Here is a 25,701-nt window from a genome sequence, read left to right on the forward strand (position 1 = left end):
CTTGCTATTAAAAATAATTTGGAAATAAGCACTTCACCAATTCATTTCAGATTAAGGGTATGATAAATCACCACTATGATACAAATATTTTCAGATCTTCTGGTACATAACACATGTGTGTGTCTATATATCATCTCATCAGAAAAATCTGCATTAAAATAAAGACTTAAATTTTTTTTCAAGTTCCCTGACACAAAAAATTTCTTATTTTATCTGCTTGCATAAGAATACCACAAAGCAGGGGAAAACAGAACAGAATATTAGGGGAATAGGATAACAGGATACTCTATGTGGGTTGAAAGTAAAATCCAAATCTAAATGTCTTTCCTAATTTTGATGTAGTGGAATAAAAACCACTGGCTCATATTTTCCAGGCCTAGATTTTGGCATATAAATATAATCTGTGCAGGTAAACCTGATCAAGCCCTTTGTTACCTTTTTCTTCCTCTGAAAGTTCTTCTATTGGTTCCAGTATGTGCGACGAGAATGCCTGTTCTATAAGGAAAAATAAGAACAGTACAAACAGGACAACAGCAAAGTTACATTAGTTTCCTTTCAAATGATTTTGAAAGATATAATTCCATGGTATTTTAGTCATGCCTGAATAGCAAGAATTTACCGAGGAAAAAACGTTGAGGCAATCAGTCATAGAGGGTCACCTTTTCATCATATCTTCGATTTCTATGTACTTTCCATTAACTACACTCTACAGAAATTATAGTTTTAAATAATTAAGTTAAAATTTCTCATTCATCAACCTAGCAGACGGTAGCCTTTTAAGTCACAAGGGCACAACTGCAAAAGATCTTCATTACTTATAAAGTATTTCAATCAAGTGGCTAATCAGAAAATTAACGAAAATATTTCAACTACAAAAAAATAAAAAATTCCCAAGGTTCTGGGATTCCCACTTGTTCCCGGTGCTAACCCCACGGTTTTCAAGTGGTAAGACCCAGAAGATAAAAGGGGAACGACAGGCGAGAGGTCAGCAGCAAGACTGAGAGCCATTCTTCGACACCTGCATGGATGCATTTCACGACCTAGTTCCGGGGCTGGAGAATGCCCTAGCCCCACAGCTGGGCAGATGAAGAAGGACTCTTCCCAATCTCACCCCAGAATGGCAACCGCACTCAGGGGAGATGAGGTCTTTGGGTGACTATTCCCAGAGAAATGTTATATGCATACACAAGAAAGCCTGCCAGCAGCAGGTATAAAACCAAGCCCTATCCTACCAACCGAAGGAAATTTCCTTCATGGGGAAGGTCAGGTTTTAGGTGAAGGTTTAATGATGGTGGTCAGGCATTAGATATGGGATGAAATGCAGCCAGCAAAGTTGGTGCATGGTTTACTTACCTTCATCTTGGAGACTGATACAGTGCACTTCCCCCCACCAGCTCTCCACTTTTACCTCCAAGGGGGAGGTCATTTCATTCTACCACTAGACCTGGGAGTGGGTGACGGGCTAGGTTAAAAATGGCCAACAGTTACCGAGTGCTCACCAGGTGGCCGGGCAGGGATCCACATGTGTGGTATCTCAGATTTAATGCTTCTTACTTTAAAGGGTCTGGTTTTTTATTCATTAAAGTATTTCTAGTACTCTATTTCAGACAGATAAATGATAGAGAGAGAGATGATAGAGATAGCTAGATAGCTAGATAGATAGATAGACAGACAAACAGACAGACAGGCTTAGGTATATATAAATAGGTTCTTACAGCTTAGCCAGCAACCTAGTCAATGTATGTAACATTGGCTGTATGGGAGAAATGCATCTTAAACTACTTTCAAGTTAACTTCTGGAATACAGCCTATGACTGAGTAAAATCACCTAACTGCTGAAGTGTGGACATAGCCATGAAGAAGCATTTAAGTCCAGCAGGTACCACAACTGCTGACCACCAAAAATGTGCTTTTCAAATTTGTTATAGAGCATCAAGATTTTTAAAAATGATACAAATAGGCTATATTACTAGTTTGAACTGCTGAAAACAGATTTAAGGAGGATAACTAATTTCAGATTTTAAAAAGTCACACTGTATTTTATTTACTTGTGATCAAAATAAGGTCACAAGGAAACTTTTAATAAAACTTTCATGAAATAATCTCACACATATTTATTATTTTATAACAGGGATACTCCTATGACTTATTTCTCTAGAGTCAGGATAAACTGCCAGGTTCTGATGTGTTTCCCTCTGTGTACAGAGGAAGAGTTCTGGTAGAAGGGGAGACTCCTGAACATGGCTCCCATAACAAGGGCTGGGGAAGTGAGGCTGGCCAAACCCCAGCTCCCAAAACAAGCAGGCTGATGTCCCACATCAGGAGGGAAGGATCTGCCCTACTTGTGCTTTGTAAGCCACCAGGCTAGACTTCAAACGTCCCAGATCCTGTCCTGAGCTGAGATGCAGGGTGACAGTCAAAACACTCAGAGGTCTGAGTCTCCCTTGAACTTGTGGGAGGCTTTCAATAAAAATCCTTATCAGTTTCCTGCCATTGTCTCCAGAAGAAAGGATCTTGGTCCTCTAACTAGCCCTGCCCTTTTGCCCCTAGCTGACTTTGGCTGGACTTCATTGTGCCTACCTTAGAAGCCAACACTGGCCAGAGCTTACTCAGTGGCTTGTACCTTGCTGGACCATCACAAAGGCCACTGCGGTAGCCACAGCTGTTCTCTGCACTTGGCAGGCAAAGCCCCTAAGCCCATGGCTTAGGGGTGGGCTGTGAATCTGGACTGCCTGCTTCCAAAGTCTGGGGACTTGTCCACAAAGTGATGATGCCTGCCTACTGGCGCTCACTGGGCTTGTCTTTCTGACTTCTCCAAATGCCACCGCTGTCCACCCATTATCAGAGTTCACTGTGCTCTGACTTTCCTTGGTCCTGGCCCTGGTCCCCAGTCAGCCTTTCTGCCAACTCCACCAAATCGCTGGTCTGTCCACTCTTTCTCCAGTCTCGTCACCACAAAGCAGACTCCCGGGGAGGAATCTCAAGTGCAGGATCACCCACACCAACAACTGGTCTCCCCATCTCAGATGCTTTGGAGACGCTCTGGTCAGGCCAAGCCTCCCATAGCCCAGCTCTCCAATTCTGCACACCCAGCCTCAGGAACACTCAGCGGCTACAAACTGCCCCAAGAACGACCCTGGACAGCTGCAGCCTGGCACTCAACAGCTGCCATGAACGCCCTCAACCAACCTCACTTCCCTCACATCTTCTCTTCTCTATGCATGGCCAAGTAATACTCTAAACTGCTAATTCACATCTAGTGCTTTCCTGCCACCTTTTCCTTCTTACTGTTTGCTTTGCCTAGGATGCCATCCCGACATATTCACCTCCTACTCGGCTCAAATGGCCAAATGTCAGCTACACCAGGAAGTCTTCCCAGAGTCTCCCAAATGGAGAAAATCTCTCCCCTGCCTGGATACCCATTTCATTTCTCAGTGGCTCTCACCTTGCACCATAATTATAAGCATGTGGTCTCCTTTATAAGCTGTAAGTTCTGTGGGGACAGGCTTCGTTTCTGATTCATTTCTATATCTCTGTCATGCAGGAGTGGTCCACAGTTGTCATTACCCAGTGGTCAGTGAAGGAAGGAAGGCAAGAGTGGCGGAACACCGCTGGAGAAACAGATAACTACATGTGGCATGTTAACTCCTGTCAAAGACATGTTCACTGAAGACTCTCCTGAGCTTTTCCAGGATGTATGTCCAGGAGATCCTGTTGGCATATCCAAACATTTCCCCTTGTGACTGCACATAAGCATGGTCACCTGACAGGGATCAGGCCCATTCTCCTTTAGAGGGTGGAATCCCACTGAACTGAGACTTCCTTTCAACAGTCCCCATCCCACTTCTGCAACACTATTTGGGCCAGTGGTGTCCAGAGGGGGAAGCCATCTTTCTTTCCATCAAGAGACACAATACACCAGAAGTCTAGAGCATACCACCTGTCATGTATTGGACAGTAAACTATTGCTTGTGTTAAGTTTCAGTATTTCAAGATGTAGAATACTTGCTTTGAGAACAAAACATAATAATAATTGTAAAGTCTAATAAAAATGTTTCTAAGTGGGAGCTGTGGCTCACACCTGTGGTCTTAGCACTTTGGAAGGCTGAGGTGGGAGGATCATTTGAGTCCAGGTGTTTGAAACCAGCCTGGGCAACATAATGAAATGCCGTCTATATAATAAATCAAAAAATTAGTCAGGTATGGTGGTGCACCCCTGCAGTCTCAACTACGTGGGAGGATCACTTGAGCCCAGAAAGTTGAGGCTGCAGTGAGCTATGATCATATCACCACATTCCAGCCTGGGCGACAGAGAAATGCCCAGTCTCAAAAAAAAAAAAAAAAAAAAAAAAAAAGAGTTTCCAGTTTTTGTGGTCCTCATTGTAGCTATATACAATTAAAGTCATGCATACATAAGCCCCTCACAATTTATAGACCAAATTAAAGGAGGGCTTTACATGTAGGTAGAACCTAGCAGGTGCCCATAGACTTTGGGAAAAGCGGTTATTTTGCATCCTCACTGCACTCATCGCTCTAAAAGTGGGCCACATTATCAGCCCAGGCAACCTAAGCAATTGGTGTATGGGTCAGTTTAACAGCAACAAAGTATACTTTATTTTCTGGGCATCCTAATACCACCATTTAGTCACTACTCCATAAGCATAGAGCAAAGTGATCTCCAGTGGTGAAAATACTACAAAAATTTATTTGAGGTTTGTCCAGAAAAAAAATGCATACCGGGGATGGGAATCAAGCATGATTGTTTATCTTCTCCAGAACCCGTGTTTCATCCTATCGACTGCCTTAGAATCAGAACCTACTGCCTGTACCGTTTAGCTTGTGTAGCAGAGTTGAAAGCAGGGAGCCATCAGGGTTCCCATTTTACCTAGATCCTCTCAGGACAGACGTGCTGGCAATGTTGGCTCCTAGCAGCTCACAGTGGAGTCCCTTCCAGGCTGCTTTAGCTCACCCTTTCTTTGGGGCAGCCCCCATCAGATGACAAATCAGTGCAAGGGGCAATGGCCCACCCCTGCCTCAGTGGAGGACAAGCCGGAGCACTCATCCCAGCTCTGCAGCTCTGAAGCAGGGCTGGCTGAGGCCTCCACTGTGGCTGCGTCTAGGTTCAACGTTCCCTTCGCCCAACACTGCTTCTCTCACAGGTGCTGTCCAAGGGCACCCCCACCTCCCACCTGTAAACTTCCGCATCAGTCTGTTTCCCAGGGGACCCGACCTACAATGGTAAGAAATTGTGAGATTTTTCATGGTAAAGAACCTCATCAAGCTTCGAGATGGAACAAAGGACAGAGAGTGAACAGGCGAATAAACATTACGCAATCCATGACTAACCTGCCCTGCCCCTGCCGCCCTGGGGAAGCTGGCCTGACGGGGTGGGGGACGTTGGCGGGCCCTGGCCAAGTCTCTTCCTAGCTCCTGCCCACTGAGATGCTCACGAATAAGCTTTGATCCCCATCCAAGGGCTGTAGGCCCTGTGCCAGGTCTGGCTGGCATTTAAAACTAGCATTTCAATCCCAGCAGATGCCAGGAAGGGGGCATGACTGATTCATGCAGCTCTGGGCTAGTGAGGGTAGGGTCCCCATGAACACATGCTTTAGAAGTGATCAATTTGTCTGGACCCTTGAATTAACCCCAGACAGCTTTAATGTACCTACCAGGGTGTCCTTTAGTTAGCAACAAAAATATATGACAAAGAAACTAGGAACCTTGTGTGATGTCATACAGAAAGCTAACAATAACAAAGTGGAGGGGTGGGGAAGTAAAAGAAACTAAAATACACTGTTGAAGTACAAAAGAGAAATGGCCAGCAATGCTTTACAAAGGGACACAACAGAGAGATTTTAGACCTGACATAAAATAATATGAATACAGAATGATTGCTAGATACTTTTCTTATATATTCAATATTAAAGCAAATTTATTTATGTCCAGTGTGCTTTTATCTGTTACTGGTCTAAAGGAAAAAACTGCATGCTCTGAACACTTGTAAATAAGAAGATCAATATGTGGAGAATTTACACATTACGTATTGTGATCACATACTCAAGACAACTGACCCACCTGAAATGATCTTCGGGAAAAAAATAAGGTGCAATAAACACTTCAAGAGTCAGTGATGAGTAAAAAGGATTATTACTAAAGTTCATGGTATACAGATCACAATATCTATGAAGACAAAAAGTGCCACCATACTGACCAGTTAGATCATGGATTTAAGTGTAACCTTTTTAAAAGATCAAAAATGAAAGAAGAGTGAAATAATCCTTGGATTCCAGAGCAACTGTATATGAGACTGGAAAAAGATGGCCCTTCTCCCGTCTTAATTCATTTGTAATATCCAACAGAGCACAGGAAAACATCACATTAAAGAACATACTATAAAAACTGTAAGCACTTTAACTGTATAAAAAGTGAAATACGGCTACAAATATTCAGCCCATCTATTGGATCATGTTAATAACAATTATCACCCTTTTGATCTGGTCCAAGAACTGAACCCTGGTAATGATTTCACCCAGTGGTTCCTACCTATTTCCTTTAGTTTCCATCACATGTCTTTTCTAGATTTTCCCAACCAGTCATTCAAACTGTTTGTTTAGAAAAGGTGACTTGCTGCCACATTGAAAGTTATAAAAACAACCACATACGCCCTGTGGCATGTGCTGGTTGGCTGGTCTGGTAGCAGGTCACCCTCATTCTTACCCAACACCTACGACTTTCCACAAAAATCATAAATAATCAAGATACTACCCAAAGTTAAAATCTCTACTTGTGAGTCTGGCAACCTTTTATACCTATATACACCTTTTATACTTTAAGACTTTGGGAGGTATGTCCAGTTTACAACAATATTACACATGAAGACTGCAGTTTTAATAGCTGTTTTGCAATCACTAAAATGTTTCCTGTTTTATTATTAATTACCTCCACATAATCACTTTTGGTTAATAAGTTATCCAACTCAGGGTGGCAACTGCACATAAAATGCTGAGACTATTACTGAAACTTACCATGCACCATTGGCAGACTTGATTTAGTTTCCAAAGTGTGCAGGGCTGGGGCATTCACTGAAACAGCATAAAAAGGAAAAACTCAGAGGTTCCATAATTAAAGCATAAGCATCCGAACATGATGATAGCCAAATATGCCTCAAACTAGTCAAGATACATACAGACCATAAGGAACAAATATTTCAAGTGACAAAGATATTACACAACTAACATAAACTTATATTCATAACAGCTTTATGGAGATATGTTCCCCTTTTAAAAATATACAATTCAGTGGTTTTTTAGCATATTCACAGGGCTGTGCAACCACAACCACTGTCTAATTCTAGAACATTTGCTTCATCACCTCCCTCAAAATACCCATGCCCAATACCCATCACACCTCATTTCTGCCCCTTCCCTATCACCAGGCAACAATTAATCTACTATCCATCTCTATGAATTTGCCTATTCTTGACATTTCATATAGTAAATGCAATCATACAGTATGTGGTCCCTTGCGTCTGGCTTTGCTCACTTAGCACAATGTTATCAAGGTTCATCCATGCTGTAGCATGTATATAAATATCAGTATGTATTTTTATGGGCAAATAACATTGTTTTATAAACTGATCACATTTTATTTACCTTTTCATTAGGTGATGGACATATAAGTTGTTTCCACTGTTTAGCTATTATGAATAATGCTGCAATGAACATTCATGCACAATAAACCAGTTTTAAAAAGTACTCTAGTCACTGGGCTGGAAGACATTATGTGAAGGTATTAATTTAGGCACAGCCTGTGGAAAGAGGTTTACCTAACTTAAGTAAGACTCAATCCTCTCTAATTTAAATTTCTCCAGAAAATTAGATTCCACGGCCTTCTTCCAATATTTGATAATTCTTATCTGAGAGTCCTCTCTGGACTATTTATTTATCCAGTTTGTTTTCACTAAACAGTATTGGTCTATTAGTTTACCGCTTCTTTCTTTTATCAAGACAGACTTTTAATTCTAATCTTACCCTAAAAAATACTGGCCACAAACCTCAGCTATTTTTTTATTTTATTTTTTTAAAAAACACAGTTTTACTCCCGTCGCCCAGGGTGGAGTGCAGTGGCATGATCTCAGCTCACTACAACCTTCGCCTCCTGGGCTCAAGCAACTCTCCTGCCTCAGCCTCCTGAGTAACTGGGACTACAGGCATGCGGCACCATGCTCAGCTAATTTTTGTATTTTTAGTAGAGACGGGGTTTCACCATGTTGGCTAGGCTGGTCTCAAACTGGTGACCTCAAGTGATCCACCTGCCTTGGTCTCCCAAAGTGCTAGGATTACAGGCATGAGCCACCACACCCGGCCATCAGCTACTTCTATAGGTATGCATTTTTAATCTTCACAATGGCTTCTAGTGAAAGTGTTCAATTCCTATTTGTAAATTGCTAACAAACTCTGGAAATACTGCCTTTGTACCCATTTGCAACTTGTATAATCTAGATCAAGTTTTGGCAAACTATAGCCCATGAGACATACCCAGTCCACTGCCTGTTTTTATTGGAACACAGCCAAGCTCCTTCACTTACGTGTTGTCTATGGCTGATTTTGTACTACAGTGGCAGAGTTGAGTAGTTGCAAAATAGATCATCTAGCCTGTGAAGCCTAATGTAAATCACTGTCTGACTTTTTACAAGAAAAAAAAAATACAGAATACTAACTATTCCTGATCTAGATATTTTTCCAGCTTACAGAATCAAAAGATCTGATGCTATTAAAATTGATCACAATTTGGTCTTTTCTCTAAACTACAGAATTCATTCCCTTATTATGAAAGGGTAGTAAATCAGTAAATGACTGACTAGTGTCTAAATCACCAAGGGTATAGACAGGTGGAATCAACAGGTTTGACCATATCTGCTTTATATTAGACATTACAAATCTTCATTTTACTGGCTATAGGTCTGATTTATTTATTGCATATCTCCTAAGCTGACTTTCACCTTGTGATTTAGATTTTCTGATCTTAAACTTTAGAATGTATGTTTTCTTTTAAGTGATGAAAACTTCCCTGCCATCACTAGAACCTTGGCTTTTAGATCCTTTTGTATGCTGGGAAGAGGAATGGGACAAGCCAGGGCCTCACTCGGAAGGGACCGCTACCTATGGAGCTATGGGCCTATTTTTTTAAATTATTTTTGGAATTTTCTAGAGCCAGTGGCATCCATATTTTTTTGACCACATTCCCCAATCAGTAAAAGTTCCCCCAGAAATACACATATTTATTTAAATGAATTTTATATATACTATAATACAAATGTGTACATTTTAAAACAAAAAAATGAAAAAATTAAAAGGATGAGATTTATTAATATATAAAAATAACGTCTAATAATTTTTTCCCACATTCCAATAGATAATTTTGCATACTCCATTTGGAGAAAACCACCCTAACTAAATATAGCCTTGGGGTTTTTTTTTGTTTTTTTTTTCTGCATAGATATTTGAGTTTTGTCAGCTGCTGAAGATTGTTTGTTTGTTTGAATAATTTAGTACTTGACCTTTCTGTCCTTCTCTGAAATGTGTTTTTTTCCTTCATTTCATAAGATGTAAGTTCAGCATCTCTTCCTCTCTCAACCCTACTCTGGGCACTTAAACTCCTCTCCTCTCCTTAACTACCGCTTAACTTCTTCAGCTTCAAGAAGCCTCCAAGAAGACTGAGAGGTTAAAACCATCAGCATTTTCCAGCCAATAGTGCCAAATTCCAAAACACGCTCAAGAACGTCCTTTGGTCACTACACAGTGCTCTCGCAATCCCTGGGCCCATGTGCGTGGTGCTGTCTCTCTGTGCTCAGCCTCAGCCCATACTCCTCTCACAGTCAGATCCCTGTGCACATGGCACGGGTACCTGCCCTTACTCCTTCCTGAATGGAAGCAAAACTATCTCAGCTATTTAGCTAGTATTTTTAAACAACCATCTGTCAGTTTCTCAACTGTAAAGATTATGTCCTTTTGGTTTACTGCAGAATCTTGACAGCTCCGGGAGATAGAGCAGATGGCCAGGCTGACCACAAGTGGGGACAGACAGGCCACCTGTCAAAGCCTGCAGCAGTAAGTGTCAGCAGTTTCAAAGTGTGGTGACACCACACACAGTCACACAGTCACATAGTGTATCACTTTGAGAAGTCTACAAGTATAAACTAAGGTGATGCCAAGGAATTTTTAGTCATCCCTTTTTAGACAAATTGTGAAATAATAGCTATAGCTAATCAAAATCACCACAACATCATGTGGATATTTGTAGTCTTGGGTTTTAGAACTAGGTCAAAACTAAGAATCAAAATAAATCATTATGTGATCTCTAAATACATTGGTTTTCAAAGAAAAGTCTCTAAAAATAGTAAGTAAAAGTTATGTTTTGGTTTAGCATTTTAAAGATACCTTTAGAGCCCTGCATCTATTATAGGAACTTACTAGGCACAGCTGGAGCAGCTGGCTGAGATTCAAAAGCCTGCCAGGCTAAAGGATTTCCTGAAATGACAGAAAAATAAATGAACAAAAAACATCACAAGCTATGGATTAAATTTTTGTAGCCCTTATACTAATTTGAGCCCCCATAAAAAACATAAATGAAATGTACCAATATATAGCACATCACCAGGAGAATAAATATGTGTAACATACATCTTTTTGAAGCTAAATTTTCCCCAGAATTACTTTTCAGTCAAATATTTATGATATCTAGTTAATTTTGCAAGTATTCCTCCCTAACCTGAGCTCTTGTTATTTGAAGAGGAGTTAAAGGGAACAACAACCCTCTTTCCCCAACTCTTTATCTCAAAACAAGAGGGAGGAAACCCAGCTCATACACCCCAGTACCACCTCTAGTTGGCATCCCTCAAATAGACAAAGATTCCTCAACAACCTGAGACGTGCAGGAACCAGGACTGGAATCACTGGGAAGAAAACTAGGCAGAAGTAAGACCCTGAACCTATGGCTCCCAGTCTCCCTTCTGGTCTCTTTTTTTTTTCTTTTGCAAAGTCAGCTCTTGCCCTGGTCTTGACTGGTTTAGTGTGTGTGTGTGTGTGTGTGTGTGTGTGTGTGTGTGTGTGTGTGTGTGTGTGACAGAGAGAGAGAGACAGAGAGAGAGAGACAGAGACAGACAGAGAGTTCTTGAATGATATGGAGACAGGCAGGCTATCACTGCCGCAGTCAGTAGGTTGTGCATATTCCCATTAAACTTAGAACAAACCTGTAACCCCCAAACAGCCACAGTTGAGAATAACGCAGCAAGCCTTTATAGCACTTTAGAATAATTAAGAGTTTTTTGGTTTTTGTTTTTTAGAGATGTGGGTCTCACTCTGTCACCCAGGCTTGAGTGCAGTGGTGCAATCATAGCTCACTGCAGCCTTGAATTTCTGGGCTCGAGTGATTCTTCCACCCCAGCCTCCTGAGTAGCTGTGACTACAGGTGCCTGCTGCCATGCACAGCTCATTTTTTATTTTTTATTTTTAGAGAAGGGGGACTCGCTATGTTGCCCAGGCTAGTCTCGAACTCCTGGCCTCAAGTGATCTTCCTGCCTTGGCCTCCCAAAATGCGGGCATTACAAATGTGAGCAACTGTGCCTGGCCTACTAAGAGCTTAATATCAATAATAATGGCAAACTTAATGAGGGCTTAATAGGTATATTATCCCATTTAATCCTCATAACAAGCCTATGATGTAGTTACTATTTGCTATGACTTGAATGTCCCCTCAGAAATGCAAGTTGAAATTTAACTGCCATTGTAACAATGTTACACGGCAACAGTGGCAGGAGTGGGTTAGTTATTGAGAGTGGGTTTCTGATTTAAAAAGATGCGTTTGACCCAATTTCCTTTCTCTCTCTCATGCATTAGCTGGCCAGGTGATGCCTTGCACCATAGGTTGACCCTCACCAGATGTCAGCACCATGCTCTTGGATTTCCCAGCCTCCAGAAACTTTGTTTCTTTATAAATACCAGTCCATGGTATGCTATTATAGCAGAGAAAATAGACTGAAACACTATTCATATTCCTGCTATAAAGCTGAGGAAACTGAGGCAGAGATTCACAAAGCTATGAAGTGCCAGAGATGGGAGTTGAACCCAGTCTGTCGACAGACCCTGTGCTTTTACATGCATAACTCTGTTTTACAGTGTATAAGTCAAGAGGTAAATGGCTCCTAAGCAGGTATTATGTGCCTAATAGTACTCTGATTAAAAAAATGAAACAACTACATGATAGTTTAGATTTTTTAAATTCTTCACCTTTCTGGGTTGTGGTAACAAATCTCTCAAATTAAAATAATAGAGGACAGATCTACGAAATCAATACAACAAGAAGAATGCCATCTTAGCACACATAAACAAGTGGGGCCCACATTCTTCTGAAGCCCAGTGCAATTGGGGAGGTTCCCCTTGCCACCAGTACCGGGATCCCATCCACTTACCTTTGGGTTCACTGATACTGTTTAATGGATTACAGGTAAAGTCTTTAATCTGCAAAGAAATACAGTCTTCTAGTGATACATTTGAAATTAGATAGGGACACACACATGGGATAATGGACAGATAATGTTGTTAGTAAATTAACCTTTTCACTAAATTATCCAGGGACATAGGGCATGTGGTCTTTAAAAGCATAGAGGCAGAAGTTATTACCCAAACCTCACCATCACACAATATATTCATGTAAAAAACCTGTCCATGTACACCTTGAATCTAAAATAAAATAACAAAAAATCTTTTTAAAGTTGCATTTGTATTTGGCTGCTTCTCAGAGTAATTACTGAAAGAAATTCTTACTTACTTTCAAATCAAATTAATTTTGAACTTTAACTGTATAAATCTTCAACATATTACTTTTAAATACCTTTTAAAAATGTATTTTATTGCACTAACTTTTACAAGCAATCACAAGGGGAAAAATATTCCATCTTCCTCACCTTATACCACTTACAAATGCTCTAAAGTAAAAACACATGTTCTTAGATAGACTGCGTTGCTTAAAGAAGCATGGTGCCACACTGCCGCCAGACATACCTGCTGTCTCTGAGTTATAATCAGCTCATTCTGCTCCTGGAGTCTCTGCCCTAGCTCTTCTATCCTTTTCTTGTAGAAAACATTGCTTGCATTTAGATCATCTATCATTGAGGTTCGAAGTTTCTCTATATGTGACAGGAGCTGAAAAAAAGTTAAGAAAGGCATCCATCTGTAAGCTGCATGTCAAATGTCTTCATTCTCCAGATTTCAGGTACATGCTCTGCCTGTTTTGCTGGCCTGATACTATCCGTGCGCATCAAGTCGTTGAATAAATCTTTGATCATGGTATATCCTGGCCCTGGCTGCTCTAGGTGCTTCATCTGTGTTCCCAAGGGAGCTCACGACCCCAAATAGACAACACTGATAATGGGAGCAGCTGAGCCAACTACAGCACATAACACGAAATAACACATGATGAGCAACGATAAAGGATTCAGGCTTCTCCTGCAGAGTGGCTCTGACCCTCAGTACTAAATTTCTCCTGCAGTCCTGTCCTTCCGATGCCCACATGGGCCATCCTAGGCCAGAGAGCACATCTTAATGTTTTTGTTGTTGTTTTTTTTTTGACATGGAGTCTCGCTCTGTCACCCAGGCTGGAGTGCAGTGGAGCAATCTCGGCTCACTGTAGCCTCCGCCTCCCGGCTTCAAGCAATTCTCCTGCCTCAGTCTCCTGAGTAGCTGGGATTACAGGCCCACACAACCATACCTGGCTAAATTTTGTATTTTTAGTAGAGATGGGGTTTCACCATGTTAACCAGGCTGGTCTCGAAGTCCTGAACTCAGTCAATCCACCCGCCTTGGCCTCTCAAAGTGTTGGGATTACAGGTATGAGCCACCGTGCCCAGCCCCATCTTAATTATTTTATATTCCCAGAAACTAGCACAATCCCTGGCCCTCAGCAGGTTCTCTGAGAAATGTTTACTGATAAATGTTTACCGAGAAAAAGAGGGGGAATGGTGGGGATTAGAGGGAAAGAGGGAGGGAGGGAAAGAAAGGGAGAGATGCAGAGGACAGAGATACAGAGACACACAGACATATTCATCTTTAGAGATAATGTCATGGAAGATCATAGACTGGACAAAAAGAATTCAAGAAGAATTTGTTTTCAATAATTGAAGGAAAGGTGCTTAAAGCAATTTCAGTAGTTGTTTAAACACAGAAGGCTAAAAAGAAACAAAGCGGGGGCGGCTTGAGGCCGGGTGTGGTGGCTCGTGCATGTAATCCCAGCACTTTGGGAGGCTGAGGCAGGCAGATCACTTGAGGTCAGGAGTTTCAGACCAGCCTGGCCAACATGGCAAAACCCCATCTCTAATAAAAATACAAAAATCAGCTGGGTGTGGTGGCGGGCGCCTGTAATCCCATCTACTCGGGAGGCTGAGGCAGGAGAATTTTTGAACCCAGGAGGCAGAGGCTGCAGTGAGCCAAGATCATGTCTTTGCACCCCAGCCTGGGTGACAGAGCGAGATTCCGTCTCAAAAAAAAAAAAAAAAAAAGGCTTCATAATTGGGGTGAAGAACATTCCAAGTCTATGTCCTGGAAGTGGTGACAGGGTAAGCTGATCAAATAAAGGAGCAGGAAGTATCCGTGCCTGAGATGAGTATATAAGGGCACCTAGACCAGCATTTCCTCATTTGCTTGCTTTTAGAAAATTAACACTCATTGTGTACTAGATGCACTTCATTTTGTTGAATCCACACCGCAATGTTATGGACACATGTTTTGGCCCCATCGTACAGATAGGAAAACTCAAGTCTAGAAAGGTAAAGTCACTGGTCCTAATTGAGACAGCCAAAGATGGGCAGAGCCCAGACTTAAACTTTCACATGCAAGTTTCAAAGTCAGTGCTCTTTCGGGAGGCCGAGGAGGGAGAATCACTGGAGTCCAGGAGTTGGAGTTCAGCGTGGGCAACACAGTAAGACCCCGTCTCTACAAAAAGTTTTAAAAATTAAGCTAGGTGTGGTGGGGTTAGCCTGTAGTCCTAGTTCCTCGGGAGGCTGAGGTGGGAGGGTTGCTTGACCCCAGGAGGTTGGGGCTGCAGTGAGCTATGCTCAAGCCACTGCACTGTAGCCCCGGTGACAGAGTAAGACCCTGTCTCAAAAAAAAAAAAAAAAAAACAGCAGTGTCTTAGCATCCTGCACAGCCTTGCCTCTGAAATGCTCTGTGCTCCTATGAGGCTGGACAAACACTGGGTGGAACCAATCTAGAAAGATTTTCCGAGTGAAACCTAAAAAGAATCTTTCCTTTCCTAGTGGATACTAAGAACCTCCCCCAAGGAGGGCATTGTCAAGAGCTTTCACTACATCTTTACAGGCCCCTGGAAAAGTGGCCTCCAAAGCAGTCTGGGAAATGCTGAGCTGGAAAATAGAAGGAAAAGCCAGTAAAAATGTCCAGGCTGCTGGATGGAGGTTTAGGATCTCGGCCTTGATCAACTACATGGGGAGTTGCTCCAGGCCCCAGGAAGAAAGATGTGGGAATATCTAAGGGATAACATCATTCTTAATAGAGGAGTTAAGAATGAATCAGAAAGGCACGGAAAAGAGTACATGGAGAAAGGAATGGAGAGGGTCTAGGCAAACATAGCCAGAAATTATTTTGAAGTTTGCAGCTCATGAGCCCATTTTCTGTGATCCCATTTCAAGCACTGTGCATTTTTCCCTACTGGTCCACATCACCCCATCCTCCTTCCTTCATTATGTGACCATCTGACAACCTCCCAAGCTCTCAAGAGTCTTCTGTTGGGTAAAAAGGGCATGCCATCGCTTATCTGTGACTGCCTGTGAACTCCTACCAATGTTATTTAAAACAAAAAAAATTGCCAAGAATCTAGGTAAATCAATAGAAAGTTGGCAAATGCAACTTTCCCTAAACAGAGAAATACAATATGTGCATTGTGGGAACAGCAGGCACCAATCATGTGGAATAATTAATAGTTAGGTCTCAGGCAGAGATTACTAAACCTGATTGAATTCACCCCTCTGTTAGGGTTTAAGAGCAAAGAAGGGAGAGGTAAGCAGCTTCTAAACAAGCCAAACCAACAGACGAGGAAGGAGTGCAGCCTAGTGGTGGCACAAATCCGCCCCCACATACCCAGTATGTGAGGCATGCACCCCACTCAGAACCAGGAAAGGCCTCACCTTCTTCCTCCATGACAACTGTCAGTCTTTCTCTCCATCACAACTCGCAATGACAAAGTATAAAAACTGTAACTCGCTTTCTATTCCAGCCAGAGGCCACTGAAATTCCCACAACTGTCTGAAATACAGACAGCTTTAAAGGAGCCAAGATTTTAAAAATGCCTCCCCACCCCCGATTAATAAAGAAACCTGAATTCTGTCCCTAAATACCAATGCTAGAAAGATGGCTTGAAGAATAAGAGTAGGGATTTTAATGATCTAAGAGCAGTGGTTCAAACCATAGATCCAAAACAGGATAGCCTGGGTGGCTTTTGGTTTGTTTATCTCCAAAATCCATGTGTTCCAGACTTACCTACTAAATCAAGATCTCAGGGAGTGGAGCTGGCCACGTGTACTTTGGAAAAGAGTCTCAGGTAATTCTGAAGTGCATCCCTGGTTAGGGATTACCATGTCAGAGCATCCAAAGAAAAGATCCTGCGTCCTTACAGAAAAGTAACCACTTGAAGCTGTCACTGCCTGTTTTCCTTCCCGGCTGGGAGCTTCACAGGTGAGTGCCTGGAGCTAGACAGGCTAGCAGTGTAGTATGCCCTGGAGTACACAGGGCCTGCATTCAAATACCAGTGACCGTGGGCAACACAACATCTGTCTAAGCCCCTGTGTCCTCACCTGTAAAATGAGTGACAGCATCTACTTCACAGAACTCTTAGAAGGCTTAAGTATATGGCAACTACAAATATCCATTTATTTCTAAATGTTCCCATGAAACCAAAGGTGTGCTGGTTAAATCAGCTTTCAAAAAAAAACACCCTGATGAGGAGAAATGTGCACAGCTGAGAGCCAGTATGAGTCAGCTCCAGGACACCAGGACATGAACTGTAAGAACAGGCCACTTTTGCTTCAGTGTAATGCAGGGGGACAAAGGAGAACACTCCTTGCACAGTGGAGCCACCTGTGGTGCAGAGAAACTACCGTCCACTGCTCCTGGGATCCTGCATCTTAGCTGCCATAGATAAAATATGCTGGGAGGTGAACGCCATCGTCCTAACTACATAGTCATTGCCACGGGGGAAGCTCCCTGGGTGCAGGGTGGAAACCTGGACTAGTGTCCTCCCTACAGCAGATGGTGCTTAGACCTCCAGACAACTCTGGTAACCCTGCTCTTCTGAACCCTACAATCAGCCTTTCTCCATCTATGAAAACAAGGCTGAATGATGCCCTAGCTAGACGTCTAGCTACCTTCCACATTCATTCTGCAAGTGTGTAGTGAGTGCCAACCACATTTCAGGCACATGAGTGGATGCTGGGGAGACAATGGAGAGCTAAATAGACAGAGCCCTTCACTCAGAGGGCCAATGACATGATTGGAGAGACAATAAAAAAGGAAACAAATAAGCAAGTAAACTATTTAAAATAGTGCTCAGAACTCTGTTTGAGATATGATGGGAATAATAAAGAAAAGGGACTACCTACTTGGATAGAGTGACATCAGGTGACCAGGGCCCAGAGGCCAGAGGCAGTGGGGTAGGCAGGGTTCTCAGGGGGCCCTCAAGGTTGTACCCCTGGTGTACACCCCCTGTGTGATGCTGTCCCTTGGTCTGAGGAGAACCTCCATTGTGCTTCTCAACCACAGAATACGGCAAAGGTGAAGGGACTCTGGAGACGCAATAGCAGTCCCAAATCTGTGGACTTTGAGGTTATGAAAAGGAAGATTATCCTGTGTGGGCCTGTCTTATTCAGGTGAGCCCCCTAAAAGAAGTTCCAGGCCAGGCATGGTGGCTCACGCCTGTAATCCCTGCACTTTGGGAGGCCGAGGCGGGTAGATCACCTGAGGTCAGGAGTTCAAGACCAGCCAGGCCAACACAGTGAAACCCCATCTCTACTAAGAATACAAAAATTAGCTCAGCATGGTGGCACGTAATCCCAGCTACTCGGGAGGCTGAGGCAGGAGAATCGCTTGAACCCAGGAAGCAGAGGTTGCAGTGAGCCAAGATGGCATCGCTACACTCCAGCCTGGGCAACAGAGTGAGACTCTGTCTCACCCAAAAAAAAAAAAAAAAAGAAAAAAAAAAAAGAAATAAGAAGTCCCAGGCCCTTCCTGAAGCCGGAGAATGAAAGCAAGAGAGACACACTCTAGCTGGCCTTGAAGTCAACAGCCATGCTGTGCACTGCTATGGAGAAGGGGTAGCCTCTGGAACCTGATAGTCTCAGCCCTTCAAATAACCACAAGGAACCTCAGACAGGAACATAGCCCAGATGACACTCTCAATGCAGCCTGTGAGTCCCTGAGCCCAGCCACGCCCTGCCTGGACTCCTATCCCACGGACATTGAGAAGAGAAATACATGCCATCTTCACCCACTCAATTTGTGGTCATTTGCTACACAGAACAGAAAACTCATACTGAGGGGAAGGAGGTAGCCATGTGAAGAGCAAGTCGAAGGGCTTGCCAACAATGAAAACCAAGTATAAAAGAGGAAAAGGCCAGAATGTTCTAGAAATTAGCAGAAAGTCATCATAGCTGGAAAGAGCAGGTTCCGAAAGGCAGGGGGCGGGGCGGGGGGGTCAGGCTGAGGCTAGAATGGCGGCCAGCAGCGAGGTTATTTTGCTGGCTCTGTGGAGAGCAGACTAAGGAAGGGGAAGGCTAGAATTGAGGAGACCCGCCCTGGGGCCCATTCAGAAATGGAGGCTTAGTTCATGGTAGAGGCAACAGGAAAGTACAGAAGAACTGGTTCCATACAGTGGGCCCTGCAGACAGCCTGGACTCGGGGATTGAGAGAGAAAGGTGGAATCAAGATGAGCATCTGGAGGAACGAGGGTGCCATTTGCCAAGTCTGGGGAACAAACCCAAGAACTTCCTCTTAGGCATGTCACACTTGAGAAGCCCATGGAGATGTCGAGTACTGAGCTGGCTACCTGATCTGGAACTCAGAAGAGTTGTTTAGGCTGAAGATGTAAACATGGGCATGATCCACACACAGCCCTAATCCCACTTCAAGAAACTCTCTCTGTTCAGTCCCTAGGGCACTCTGCATTTATCCCATCCTGATTCCCATAGCTGTAGCCTCACTCCTACTCCCTTCTGTACTGTAAGCAGTCTGAGGGCAGGCATTGTTCCACACCTCTTTTTAGCCTTATAAAGTGTAGTACACAGCAGATGCTCAGTAAATATCTCCTAAATTGAACTGCCACATCAGTGATACAATTTTCAATATAAACTACTGTATATGTGTATATCTATAGATATGTGTATTGGGTGTATGTCTGTGTATTATCACTATAAAGTATTTGCATGATGAAATGATATTTTAAATGGAATAGAGGAAAAATAGTGGTTCCTACTTCCTTTTCTAGCAATGATACAATCTTAAAGGTAGATTAATATCTAACTTTCCCATCGAAGTTCCTCAAGAACTGCAGGTGTTTTGTGAAATATTTTTATTTTTTGTTTGCTTTAGTTTGGCTCTAGTACTGTTCCCAGTTTCTTTTTCTCCCCTCGTCTTCCTCAGTATTTGTTCCACTTTGGAGAAATATAAGCTGATAAATTTTTTGATCATCTGAACACACTTCATCCTTGCAATTATACACATACATATTATATGACCTTTTGTCGTTTAATATTCTACTAAGAAAGGTAATATTAGAAAATGTGCAAAAGAGGAAACATTTTTTCCATCAGAAAAGATTTACAAGAAATACTAAGGTACAAAACACAATTTCAAGTGAAAAAATAAACAGAAGTTTTCCTATTTTAAGACGTTCTCAAATACATCCACTTTAGATGTTTTACACTAGTGTAAACACATTTTAACACTTAAATTTCTGATGTACTCAGGTGAAAGAGAATCAGTGTCATAATTAAAGTTTGTTTTCATTAAAGCGATTTTAATGTAAACAGTTCTTGCCTTTTTAAAAAATTACTTACATTGCAGTTCTGTGATACAAAAAAATCGGAAACATGTATTTGACAATGAAGAAATGATTAAGTAACTTATGATACATCCAATAAGATCATCATGAAGTCATTAAAAGTCATGATTTTGAAGAATACTTTAAAACTTAGGAAAGGTCTATGATATATAAAGTGAAAAGTGTACAAACCTACAAAACATAATTCGAATGTTGTAAAACTATGTATATATGAGGTTCTACACTTACAGAAATGCATACAAGAAAACTGAAGCAGTGGACAAGAAGGCTGCTGGAGCTGGCAAGGTCACCAAGTCTGCCTAGAAAGCTCTGAAGGCTAAATGAATATTATCCCTAATACCTGCCACCCTACTCTTAATCAGTGGTGGAAGAATGGTCTCAGAACTGCTTGTTTCAATTGGCCATTTAAGTTTAGTAGTAAAAGACTGGTTAATGATACCAATGCATCGTAAAACCTTCAGAAGGAAAGGAGAATGTTTTGTGGACCACTTTGGTTTTCTTTTTTGTGTGTGGCAGTTTTAAGTTATTAGTTTTTAAAATCAGTACTTTTTAATGGAAACAACTTGACCAAAAATTTGTCACAGAATTTTGAGACCCATTAAAAAAGTTTCATGAGAAAAAAAAAAAAGAAAACAAATAAATTATAAGAAAGTAGTAGCAGTGGTTATCTTTGGTGTTAGAATTATAGGTAATTTTAATTTTGCTACACGTTTCTCCCCAAATGTTATTAAGTGGAAAAATATTATGTTTATTAAAAAGGAAAGCAAATATTTCTTTAAAAAATGGCCCACTTTAGGCCACTGGTTTCTTAACCTTACCCGACCCTTCTCTTTCTTGTGTTCTTGATGAATAGCTTGAACTCGAGCTGTCCATTTGCTTTCCTACAAAAGAATAAAAGAATAATTTATGTACAACTGTAACAATGAGATCTATGCAATATGGGAGCTTCCTTTTTAGTGAATACCTATGAAACCCAACTATCTATCTGGTAAAATTTTAGCTAGTGAAATAGTTCGGCTCTCGGTCCCCACTCAAATCTCACGTGTTGAAGGAAGGGCCTGGTGGGAGATGATTGAATCATGGGGGTGGACTTCCCCCTTGCTGTTCTCATGATAGTGAGTTCTCACAAGATCTGGTTGTTTAGAAGTGTGTAGCACTTCCCTCTTCGCTCTTTCTCTCCTGCTCCATCATCTTAAGACGTGCTTGCTTCCCCTTTGTTCTTCTGCCATGATTATAAGTTTCCTGAGGCCTCTCCAGCCATGCCTCCTGTACAGCCTATGGAACTGTGAGTCAATTAAACCTCTTTTCTTTATAAATTACCCAGTCTTAGGTAATTCTTTACAGTAGTATTAGAAAAGACTAATACAGCTGGTATTTTTTAGAATATACACAGTCAAAAATGCTTAAATACATTTGCATCTGGTTTTAATCTTTTACCATAAGGCAGGGGTCAGGAAAATTTTTTTAGTAAGGAGCTAACAGTAAATATCACAGGCTCTGGGGGCCAGACAACTTGGTCACAACACAACACAATACAGCTGTGTCATTCCACAACTGTATTGGGACAACAGCCATGGATAAGATGTAAATGAACTAGCACTCATAAAATGTTACTGAGACATAGCCAGTAACACTTTATTTGCAAAAGTAGGTGCTAGTTTGCCAACCTAAGAGGCCAAAAGGAAACACCAAGGTTTCTGAGGCCATGGGTTCTGAACTGACAACACAACTCACAGGACAGAAACAGAAGAAATTTAGGTGGGACCTTAGGATTTTAGAGCCACATCCTTCAGTTCATGAGCGATCAGCTGTAGTCTACAGCCTGCTGGAAGCAACTGTCAACAGTTCAGTTCAGGACACAGCTCCTGGTTTCCTACCATATACCAGGCACCTCACTGGATGGCCACTGGCAGGCTAAAAGAAGATAAAAAGACAGGCCCTGCTCTGCACGGGAGGCGAGTAGACACAGCCATGGAGAATCCACATATAATGTGTATGTCATCAGATCCCACTTAGGGACTACAGAAATGCTATAGCCTAGAGGCTTAGGAGAACTTTCTGAAAGCAGTACCTGGCCCCTTGGCTGAATACTAAAGAATGAGTAAAAGACAGGTCCCGAAAAGTGGGAGCTGCAGGACAGGCAGGAAAGCAGCCAGAACCGAGGAAAAAGACAGAAGGGCATGTTCTCAGAGGCATGGGCTGCTGGGCCGCTGGAGTGCCAGGAAAGCAAAGAACAGAGAAAGATGGCCCAGGGCCCAGAATCGGAAGGACCCTGCGTGCTGGTAGGAAGTCCAGAATAAGGGTCACTGAAGGACTTCAGACAGGACAGGGACATGGTCAGCCTGACTGCAGTGGAGCACGTAGATTTGGGTCAGGGAGGAAACATGTGAGCACTGAAGCAAGAAGCAGTGGTCCCTGTTTCCAAAGTCTACTTATCTTTTCTAGAATGACCCAGGCTTTTTTAAAAAATCCTGAATTCATAAGCTCTCATCTCTATTTGCTTCCTAGTTTAAAAAAATTGCTCCCCTAAACCGCTGTCACTTCCAAATGAAAGTGATTATGTTTGATAAATGTAACAGATCATCAGCTGGCCAGTTAGCAGTGTGTGTGTGTGTGTGTGTGTGCGCGCGCGTATGTGTGTGTGTGTGTGTGTGTGTGTGTGTATATATATATTTATTTGTTTGTTTATTTATTTTTTTTTTGAGACTGAGTATCACTCTTGTTGCCCAGACTGGAGTGCAATGGCGTGATATCAGCTCGCTGCAACCTCTGCCTCCTGGGTTCAAGCAATTCTCCTGCCTCAGCCCTCCAAGAAGCTGGGATTACAGGCATCTGCCACCACGCCCAGCTAATTGAGCCGAGGTGGGCGGATCACCTGAGGTCAGGAGTTCGAGATCAGCCTGGCCAATATGGTGAAACCCCGTTTCTACTAAAAATACAGTTAGCAATATATTTAAACTCTAAAACTAAATCTGGTGCTTCAATATGCCCTTCTACACCTTTTGAAATTGAGAGCTACATCTGAAAGATGAAAAATGAATAGCTAGGTTATACTAACCAATTCAAATTGACTTTATGGAGAGAAGAAACAAAACAGTTTTGCCAACTGTTGTGTATGCTCTTTGCCAACAGCAAGCATGTAACAAACACCTCTTATGACTTAGGCATGCTGTAGGAGAAAAATAACAGCTAGTCACCTTCATGGTTACTGAAAAAGACAAACACTTTTTCTGCAGATGACACTCACTGTAAATTACTTCACTAAGAAAAAGGAAGGCATCCACTGCAGCTGTCACCCACTTGCACGTACCTGACTATCAAGAAGCTGCATGACATTATGGAAATCCTGGGGATATGGAGAACGGTCTTCTTTAAACTCGTGTGCATCTTTTAATGTGCCTATGTTGGACTTGATCTGCATATTGGACTTCTGGATTTCTGACAGTTGCTATAAGATAAAATTCAAGCTCAGTACTACAGTTAGACTTTCATAAGATGGAAACAGAGAATAAAATCAGGGAGCACATAGCTGTGTTTTAAATCTGACTGCCCTCTTGGACGCTCCTGGATGCTCTTGGACGCTTCTCCTGCTTCTGCTTCCCTGTGGTGTTACTGGTTTGTTTCTACTGCTTGCTGGTCTTCCTATCAGAATATGTACAGGGTGAAAAAAGGGGAAGGAAAATCTAACTTTCTAATCTTAAACGAGTCTAATTTTTTTTTTTTTTTTGGAGACAGGGTCTCATTCTGTTGCCCAGGCTAGAGTGCAGTGATATGATCATGGCTCACTGCAGCCTCAACCCCCTGGGTTCAAGCAATCCTTCCACCTCAGCCTCCTAGGTAGCTGGGACTACAGGCGTGCACCACCACACCCAGATAATTTTTGTATTTTTTTTGTAGAGACAGGGTTTTGCCATGTTGCCCAGGCTGGTCTCAAACTCCTGGGCTCACACAACAATCTGCCTACCTCAGCCTCCCAAAGTGCTGGGATTACAGGTGTGAGCCACCAGGCCCAGCTGGGGCTTAAAATTTTTTATGGGCACTTAATAGGTACCAGAAACAGAAGAACTGAATGCACCTGGTTCTTAAGCTAGTTTAGTGAGAGGCCAACACTGTCCAGGGACCACATCAGTAAATCCACTGGGGACATAACGTTTTTAATTTTACCCTTTTCTTTTGATATTATTCCCAATGTTACTCATGGCAAAAACCCTCAGAAAACCACAGAAGGTAACACGTTAACTTCAAAAACAAAAGGATGGGGGAGCGCACGTCTCCTCTCCTCAGTGTAGTCTGCTCATAGTGACTTCATTTCAGAAAGGACAGCAGGTAAAGGAGGAAAAAAAGAGAAAATCTTCAGTGGAGACAAACACTACCTCAGCCAGGTAGCCAAGGTCAATAGCAACAGTTATAAGTCATGCAGATTCGTAACACAAAGTCTCAGACAAAACATTCAACTCTACTGCTCCCACACAAAAATGCCACAGACAGAGCATAAATTACCAAACATGGCTGTGTTTCAATAAAACTTCACTCATGACACTGAAATGTGAACTTTAATGAAATTTTCCTGTGTCACAAAATAGTCTTCTTTTTTTCCAATGTTTTAAAAATTTAAAAACTGGCTGGGCACAGTGGCCCACACATGTAATCCCAGCACTTTGGGAGGCCCAAGTGGGAGGATCACTTGAGGCCAGGAGTTCGACACCATCCTGGCCAACATGGTGAAACCGTCTCTACTAAAAATACAAAAATTAGCTGGGTGTGGTGGCATGTGCCTATAAGGCCAGCTACTCAGGAGGCTGAAGCATGAGAATCACTTGAACCCAGGAGGCAGAGGTTGCAGTGAGCTGAGATTGTGCCACTACACTCCAGACTGGGCAACAGAGAGAGACTCTGTCTCGAAAAAAATAAAAAGTAAAAATGTAAAAACTATTCTTATGTCACAGGCCATTCAAAAACAGGTGGTATGCTGGACTTGGTTCATGGGCCATAGTTCGCCAAATCTCACGCTAGAGTTTAAAGAGTTTTAGGAAAGCCCTCAGGTGAATTCCAAAAATCTCTATTTTTGTTTATAAAACTTGTTGGCCCCTAGAGGGAGCTCAAGGACCTTCGCTCAGCTCCCTTCCTTTCTCCGTTTTCCCCAAAGAAGACTCAGGTCAAGTCTAACCAGGGAGCTTAGAATTCTTAGCAGGAGGACACTGATTGATTGGCTGCTTTCTAAAGAAGCAGCTCAGGTATCATCTATGCATGAGGCCGGGGCTGTATGGACCAGGGCTGTTCCCATAAGGGAGAGGGGCTCACTTAGCCATAACTTGCTTGCTTTAGAGACCCCACCCGGGCCTGGGTTGAGGAGGGAGCCTGGCAAAGGTTCTTAGCCTTTCTGGGTCTGCTTCTTTCCCTTCCCACTGGACAATGGAAAGTTCCAAAACTCAGGGAGGAGTTTACAGTTCAAGGCTAACCTAACCAGATAAGAAAAGAGGGACCTTCATAGAAGAGGGTCTTCTATATCTCACCACGAATGTTCTGCACTGAAGTTTAAGGCCAAAGCTCCCATTCTCAGCAAAACATCTCTGACTCACT

The 25,701-nt window shown here is 42.4% G+C and overlaps 1 protein-coding gene across 2 annotated transcripts in view; it reads right to left on the reverse strand.

Moving 5' to 3' along the window:
* Positions 1–25,701, reverse strand: part of DZIP1 (DAZ interacting zinc finger protein 1) — a 63,634-nt gene that overhangs the window by 17,802 nt on the left and 20,131 nt on the right. Inside the window, exons 9-15 of one of the 2 annotated variants that reach the window (XM_003832025.5) lie at positions 23,432–23,569; positions 20,940–21,002; positions 13,062–13,202; positions 12,470–12,518; positions 10,473–10,529; positions 7,026–7,082; positions 436–495 (exon numbers count right to left, since the gene is read on the reverse strand). In XM_003832025.5, the coding sequence (XP_003832073.4) occupies positions 436–495; positions 7,026–7,082; positions 10,473–10,529; positions 12,470–12,518; positions 13,062–13,202; positions 20,940–21,002; positions 23,432–23,569 (565 nt within the window). The remainder of the gene's footprint in view (positions 1–435; positions 496–7,025; positions 7,083–10,472; positions 10,530–12,469; positions 12,519–13,061; positions 13,203–20,939; positions 21,003–23,431; positions 23,570–25,701) is intronic. The other variant, XM_055096907.2, reaches the window with a different exon arrangement.

This window comes from Pan paniscus, chromosome 14, assembly GCF_029289425.2.
Source record: "Pan paniscus chromosome 14, NHGRI_mPanPan1-v2.0_pri, whole genome shotgun sequence".
Classification (NCBI taxonomy): domain Eukaryota; kingdom Metazoa; phylum Chordata; class Mammalia; order Primates; family Hominidae; genus Pan; species Pan paniscus.